General features: G+C 39.3%; 1 protein-coding gene across 1 annotated transcript in view; it reads right to left on the minus strand.

The window, feature by feature from the left end:
- TMEFF2 (transmembrane protein with EGF-like and two follistatin-like domains 2) overlaps nucleotides 1-7,869 on the minus strand; it is a 362,975-nt gene extending 355,106 nt beyond the window's left edge. The window contains exons 1-2 of the mRNA XM_006864057.1: nucleotides 7,286-7,869; nucleotides 4,844-4,953 (exon numbers count right to left, since the gene is read on the minus strand). Of these exons, the coding sequence (XP_006864119.1) occupies nucleotides 4,844-4,953; nucleotides 7,286-7,457 (282 nt within the window). The 5' untranslated portion in view covers nucleotides 7,458-7,869. The remainder of the gene's footprint in view (nucleotides 1-4,843; nucleotides 4,954-7,285) is intronic.
- Nucleotides 7,870-8,128: the final 259 nt, after the last annotated feature.

Consider the following 8,128-nt stretch of genomic DNA (forward strand, 5'->3'; position numbering starts at 1 on the left):
GTACCATTTGATATGCAGATAAGATGCATAATATTGCAGGTCATTTTTGGACCTGATGTGCCATTATATGATATGCACTTGACCTCAAGGTCAGTTTGAACAGCAAAGTGAGTAGTTCAAACTCACCAGCCACTCCACAGAAACCCTATACAAGGTCACGATCAGTAGGAACCAACTAGATGGCACTTAGCAATAATAATAGCATAGTGAATTCATTTTGTTATTGCTACTGATGTTTTCATTTGCATGTATAATGAAAAACCTGGTTTTGTGGCAAAGGACTTAGGTTCTTATTCTAGGATCACTGCTTAATAGTAAATTACTTTATTATGATGGCCCTTAATTTTCTCACCTTTAAAAGAGTAGAAAATTATTACCTCAGGCAGTTATGAGAAATAAAATGTAACAAATTAAAAGGAAGGCATTATATAAAATTATTTGGTGTTGTTGTTAAGTGTCATTGTGTTGGTTCCAACTCATAGTGACCCTTTTTAAGGTTTCCAAGGAGCAGCTGGTGAGTTAGAACTACCAACCTTGTGATTCGCAGTTAAGTGATGATCCTACATTGTTCAGGTGAGATAAAGACTAATATACTCATGTTTTTACTTCATTGTTGTTGTTTAAGTTCCATTAAGTTGATTCCGACTCCGTGACTCTGTATAGGGTTTCTAAGAGAATCTGGTGGATTTGAACAGCCAATCTTGTGGTTGCTAGTTCAATAACCACACCAGGTCCCATTTTCAGTTTGTCATTATTAAGTGCTGTAGAGTCAGTTCTGATTCATGGCAACCCTGTATAGGGTTCCCAAGGAGAGACTGGTTGATTTGAACCATGAACCTTGCAGTTAGCAGTCCAGTGCTTATCCTACAGTACCACACCAGGACCACTTTAGTGCGCTAATAAACCTCAAGTAGAATAGCATATATCACTCACACACTTAAACTTATTTCTCTGAAATTTCTCTCTCAGATTGAAAAAAATATAGTTTGTACTTTATTTCAAACAGAAGATTTCGTAGTTGCATCTGAAAATGCAGAGAAAGAGGAAATTAACAAAGCTAGAAATTGTTCAGATTAATACACAAAGAAAATACAATTTCAAGATACTTAAGGGGGAGAAACAGTAAAACAACAACAACAAAATATCAAATTCATGGGAAGTATTAAGAGGTAAAGTATGTTGGGGAATGATTGAATAAAGTTACTCTTGGCCTAAAATAGTCTCTGCAAAACTTGTACTTTCTCTTTGATATTCTACCGAATTCATCCACTCTATATTCTTGATTTGTGTAGAGCATAAATTTTCCACTTGTTATTATTGTTGTTAAGTACTGTGAGTCAGTTCTGACCCATGGCAATCCTCTATAGGGTTTCCGAGGAGCAGCTAGTCAGCTTGAACCACTGATAGTAAGGTTCAAAACAACTTTGCAGTCCAGCGTATTAACCCATAGCAACACACCGGACTCTAAATTTTCCATTAGGGAGATGTTTATTTTCTGACAATCAGCTATTACAAAGCACAAACAGTAGTCATCTAGTAGCAAATTTAAAATGCTACAAGAATTAAGGAAAGTAAATTTACATTTTAGTTTCTTATCAAACTTGTGTTCATAGTCCTTCCTTTTGAATTTTCTCTACTCAATAATTATTTAAAGTAATGACAAATGTAACTGACTGAATAAAGGAGTATCTTTTTGATTAAAGTTTTACTAAAATTTTGTGTCATTAAATGATCAACACAGTTCTTTGAATAAAGGAACATTATATATTTTGTTTTAGTAATTTTATCCATTTAGAGTCCTATTAACTCCTTTTGTTTGCTTGTGGTGAAACCTTCTTAGAACTATAACTTTCCACTTGAGGAACGTTGTTCCTGGTTCATTTTGCAATATTTAGGAGTTTACTTCTTAAACTCCTTGGTTACCAAAATAATTAAGGTTACCAAATTATATATATATATATTTCTTAGGTATATATATATATATTTCTTAGGTATCTATACATTTACTTAGATATATACATATGTATATTTAAATATATATATGAATATATATACCTAAGTACATATGGGAATTAACATCTGAATGGGAAAGAGATATTTTAAAATCCTGTGGTCCTTTAAGTCAAGTAGGTTCTGACTTATAGCGACCTTGAATAGCGCTCTGGGACTTTAAACCTTTGAGGGAGCAGAAAGCCTCATCTCTCTCTTACAGAGTGTCTGGTGGCTCATACTGCCAACCTTGTGGTTACCAGTTCAGTGCTTATCCGACCCTATGAAGCCACCAAGTTTCCAATTACTGATTTAGCCAGCTGTTTTTGTCCTTTCTTATGAAATATGAAGTAGAAAGTTTTCATGCTCCATCTTTCTTGTGTAGTTCACTGAAAGCACATTAGTTTGTGCAGTGTAGCTAGAAACCTTAGCAATAAGTGGCTTGTGCCTTTTTAACATTTCTCTATATGTTTCCTCCTATACATTTATCTACTGTATTGTTATTCAACATTTCACCTTTACCATAGTAAAAAATCTTCTACTCAACTCTTTTACACTTTGTCTGGCAGTAATGAACTCCAAGGTGCTAAGGATAATAAGACTGGTTATGGTGGGGACGGTTCTCAGTGGTCTATCAGTAATGTAATGCTGTACGCTGGCAGTTATTTAATGATATAGCCATCCTCCATTTTGTGATCTGATGTGCTCATCCTCCATTTTCACGTCACTCTTACTTCCCATAATGACTTGGTCTTTGGAACCTAATCAAGTTAGGAAGAGAAGAGTTGGTGGAGTAGAGTCCAGATGTCTTTTGTTGAGTCACAGCAGATCTTACCCACCAGGAAGTGGTACAATATATAAATATTATTGTTTTATTGTGTTTTCTTAGAAAGAAGAAATAGTGCCTAGGCAGATTTTAGTTTATATAAAAGCTGCTTAATCTATATTTGCATATGAATTCCTACACCTCTCTCATAAACCAAAAGTTAAACCTACTGCCATCAAGATGATTCTGACTCATTGTAACTCTATGGTGCAGAGGAGAATTGCTCCTTAAGGTTTCTGTAACTACAAATCTTTGTACAAGCAGACAGCCTCATTCTTCTCCCATGAGTGGTTGATGAATTTGAACCTTCAACCAACCTTGCAGTTATCAGTTCAATACTTAACCCACCATACCACAAGGGCTCATTCAGCTCTCTCATGGGAAGGTTAATTACTGAAATATTTAATTTCCTTCAACAATTCCAAGTATAACCTATTACACAAGCTGTTTAGGCCAGTGACTTTAAGTTAAATGTTTTTATTTGTTCCATAGCCTTTGCTTTTTCTTGGTTTTCCTTGTCATTGTTATTGTTGTTGTTATTAGGTGCCATTGAACTAGTTCTGATTCACTGGGACCTTATGAAAAAGAGAATGAAACACTGTCCAGTCCTAAACATCCTCACAATTGTTCTTAAGTTTAAGCCCACTTTTGGGGTAACGGTGTCAAACCTTCTACTCTGTACTTTACCAAGCATTATGTCCTCTAGGGACTAGACGCTCATGATACCGTATTCAAAGCACATGAGATGAAGTCTTGCCATCCTCACTTCTAAGGAGCATTCTGTATATATTTCTCCCAAGACAGATTTGTTTGTTCTTCTGGAAGTCAACACAGTGTTGGAAAATGTATTTCCTGATTTCACATGTATCATTTGCTTACATACACAATACTACTGATTATCATGTTAAACAAAACAAAAAATCCACTGCCATCTTGTCAATTCCGATTCATAGTGATACTATACAGAATATTGTAAACCTAGAAGTGGCCGGTGGGTCTGAACTGCCAACCTTGTTGTTAGCAGTCCACTGCTTACCCTACAACATCATTAGGACTCCCTGAGTCTTATGATGTTGTACTTGTTAAGTGTCACCTAGTTGGTTCTGACTCATAAGACCCTGCCTAGCATTTCCTAGGAGTAACTGGTGGGTTTTAACTGATGACCTTGTGATTAGCAGTCCAGTGTTTATCCAGCAGCAACAAACCAAAGAAGTCATTTTAAAACACTTAAGGGCAAATAAAGTCATTGATTATACCATTCATGTTATTAGAACTTATTGCATGATAACTAAAACAAGATATTTACTATATAACTATAAAAATATATTTTATAGTTTACATAGTGAAATTCTGCTTTATAATAATAATATTAAGACTTAATCAATTTTAATAGTTTTGATAGCATCAAGGCAGCAGCCTCTATTTAAAAAAAAAATATTAGCCAACGGGCATTTTTTTCTCAAGTTCATGGTTTGACATGTAGCTATATATGTGTTCTTTTGGATTCCTGAGAGCTTTGTTTTAATTGAATGTGGCACATAAATAAAAAAGTTAATTTAAAAACTTAACCAGATTGTCAGGGTAATGAATCTCAAGGTCTTCAAAACCGAGTGTAATAAAATAAAAAGACAATAGACCCTAACAGAAAAAAAGAAAAGAAACAAAAGTAAAAATCCATCCTCCTTACCTTCTGATCCCTTTCAGTTATTTTACCCAGTCAGTTGACTTATAAAATGCATACTAGAAAAAACATGGTAATATACTTTTCCTCTGACATCCCATTAACACAATCTGAAGCTTTCTACCCACAGTGACATTTATATCTACGACATATACATTTTTTCCAAGAAGTATATGTTTTCTTGACATCAGTTGGCTGTCTTGCCAGTACTTACGTTTGGTGCCAGCTTTCCTCTTAGCCTGTACTCGTATGCCTTTAAATTGCCAAATGATGGGTTCTAACAGGGGAGCCATGCTATGTAGAGTCTTGTTAGTGAATTAGAAGAGGCACGTTATCATACTTCTTACCTTGAACTGACAGACGCAAGTCACAGTGTCTCCAATTCTTAAACACTCCCCATCGAATTTACAGGTGTTGGTATCACAGAGGAAGAGATCATTTTCTCTGTCATCATAACCTCAAATTTAAAAAGAAAATACTGCGGTCAAAAATAAACAATAACAAAAACACTATTATACATATATATATTTTAAAGTATCATGTTAAAGCTTTAGAAGAATTACCCAAAATTTCAATTCTAATAACCACAGCTGTACTGCAAGGTCACTCTCAACTGATAACCTCAAATTCTAGTTAAGTGATCAATATTCATTTCTTTTTTTCCCAATTCTTTTCTAGTCAGTTCTCTTTAACTATCTTTCTTTGATAGTATGGTTTTATTCTAGTTTGAGTTAATACTATTAATGATGAAATAAAAAAGGTTTAACCCTTGCTTCATATATTCCTTATTTTTATTATCATTTAGAGGGCTATATATTTTTTTACCCAAAGCCCATATTTTGGAACAGAGTTGATGTTGGTCTTTGAATGTTATTTTAACCATTTCTTCATCTTTAATCATCATTTTGATTCAAGGTCTGAAATGACCCCTTATTTGGAATTTCTCTAGACAAAGAGGAAACAAAGCACCAATAATAAAGATAAACAGGCACAGTGTTTTCTGTGATGGTCTGTCTGGCTCTAGTGAAGATTGATCACCTCGAAGTTAACTGGGGTGGGGGAGTGTAAGGGGGGGTGTCAATTTATTGATAAACTGCCTGGATATTATTTTGTTGTTGTTGTTCTACAAACCCCCTTAAGATATCTGGCTAATTATAAAATGATTAATTTCTTGATTGCAAATTTCAATTTCACATATTAGTCAGTTACTTTCTTAAAACAATTCTATCCTTAGGAATGAAGCAAACCAATCATGATGAACTTTCAGAGCCATCAACGTTTTTAAACAATTGACTTTGCAGGTCCTTGAGTGTTCTTATAACAGTGCTCCTAAAAAGTGACTGAGCACCTACAAAGTGGAACTTTGTCCTTTCAGAATCACAAATATGTAAAAGTAAAAATAACTTAGAAAAACATGGTGAGTTTTTTTTGAAAATGCCAATTTTTAAAGTTGCTCCAAACAGAACAATGGCAATCTACTGACCCAAATCAAATAGTGCTTCAAATTTCAACTTGTCTTTCTTTAGTCGAGACAAACTACAATGATACATAATATTTTTATCTTCAAATTTCCATTAGTAATAACGGAATACAGTCTTTTATCCAGTAAGTTAAAGTTGACCATCCCCTCCTCTCCAAAGTTATGTACTCTTCAATTCAGCTCATATACATTCTTGAAAAGCCACTTTATTCTGTGCCAAATTTAACTACAGCATAATTATATTTTCAGAGATGAAAAATTACATACACACTTGATAGAACTAGAACCGATCAGACCTAAGGGACAATATCCATCCATGTTAATGGAGTTTAAAATGCCAATGAAATCACACCACAATTCCACCTGGTATACTACAGACTGTCATACTGGAATGCGAAGCCAGTTCCGAGGAGTGCAGCAACTCCCATCCTTGGTTCCTATTTAATTAGGAGGCTTTAGCACAGTGAAGCTTGCCAAGCTCTCTGGTTCAGACTCTGAAGGGACCCAAGGGAGCAAGAATATCGCCCAACCAACTCACTCCACTGAAGCTCTCCCAGAAATGAAGAAGTCAGCGCCCACTAGGATGGGTTCCGCCCTCGACTGGCCTGCTTGTGAGCCTCTCTGGCCTCAGTCAGGCCCACCCTTGCCTAGGAGACCAGTGAAGGGCTCTCTTCTCAACTTCCCTTCACCACCTAAGAGCTTGGGGAAGTGAAACATCCCTGGACTGCAAAAACAACATCTTTGGGGTGTGGGAGTGGGGGAGGGAATAAAAGAAGGAAAAAGAGAGAGATTCTTTCGGAACCCAAGAGTCTGTATGACTTGGTCTTGAATCCTACACCAGTGTATCTTCACAGCACTTTTGCCAGGAATCAGCGTTATCCTGCATTCACCTGATATATTGTTTTCTCGCTAGTTCTGTCTCATGAAGTTATTTCTCTCTTGTTCTAGTCAGACTTTTTTCTTTAATAATGGGAAGGGTCTGCTGTAGTGTCTCCCTAGGACTGGTGGTCTGTTCAATGAAGCCACGGAACAATCCCATTTGATGTTTTCAAAATCCGTGTAGCTCCAGTGTAAGAGCAAGGTTGAAAAGATTCCTACACCTGCACTTTCTCCCCACCCCGAGTCCCACCCACACCACCCCCAATCGTCTTCTTCCGGAACGGCCTGGAGCAGTTCCCTGCGCACTTCGGGATGGAGTGGGGCGGAAGCGGGTGGTTCCGTGAGATTTGGGATGAAGCTCCAGGCTAGGGTGATCTGTGTTGCGTTATTTTGAGAGGTTAAGGGCTCGGGGCTCGGGTTCTGGGCTTACCAGAGCAGTTCCAGCCGGTAGGTGTTTGGCAGTCACTTAAGGAGGTAGGGAAAGCTGCAAGCTTCACCGGGCGGACTACGATGAGCAGCATCACCGGCAGCAAGAGCAGCCAGCAGAAGCCTTCGCAAAGTGTCCAGCTGCTGACCTGCCGCGGGGACTCCCACAGCACCATGACTAGTTCGCGCAACTCTGCAGCAGCAAAAGGCTTCCGAAGAACACAAGATCGCAGTGGCCGGTCAACGGACTACTGAGCATCCCGCGGACGGCGGCAGCAGTGGTGGCAGCGGCTGTGGAGGCACCCGACGGGGAAGCAGGAGCCAAGTCGGCGCATGATCCCCGGAGTTTCAACAACATCCAGTGACCCGGTTCAGTCCCGGGAGTGAGGGGGTCGTCCGCTGAGGAGCAGCGCCAGAGACGCGGGAGGTTGTTGCCATAGGGAGGGGGCTCTGAGAAGCCAAGGAAGCTAGAGAAGAACGCGAGTCCGAGGGCAGAGGAGAGGAGCCTGAGGAAGGAGGGTGAAGGGAGAGTCAAAGCGCCCGGCAACCTAGCAGCCGCCTCTCGCGCTCTGCCGCCCGCATCCCTCTGGCGTTTGGAAAGCAGCAGGTCCTTAGCCCGCCCGAGGTCACGTGGGAAGAGACAGGAGGGCGCTGATTGGCGGAGCGGGATGCAGGTCCCCGGAGGGAGGGGTCGGCGAGGAGGTGCTAGGAGGAGGTGGCTGTGGTGCCACAGATGGGTTAGCTCGCCAGGCGCTGGCCCGTGTGGGGCTGGGGGGTTGGATCAAGTGAAGAGTGCGGGCTTCCGGGTGGGCGAGCCCTACGCCCTTCTCCACCATCGGCTTTTTCA

This window comes from Chrysochloris asiatica, unplaced genomic scaffold (genome assembly GCF_000296735.1).
Source record: "Chrysochloris asiatica unplaced genomic scaffold, ChrAsi1.0 scaffold00059, whole genome shotgun sequence".
Taxonomy (NCBI): Eukaryota; Metazoa; Chordata; class Mammalia; order Afrosoricida; family Chrysochloridae; genus Chrysochloris; species Chrysochloris asiatica.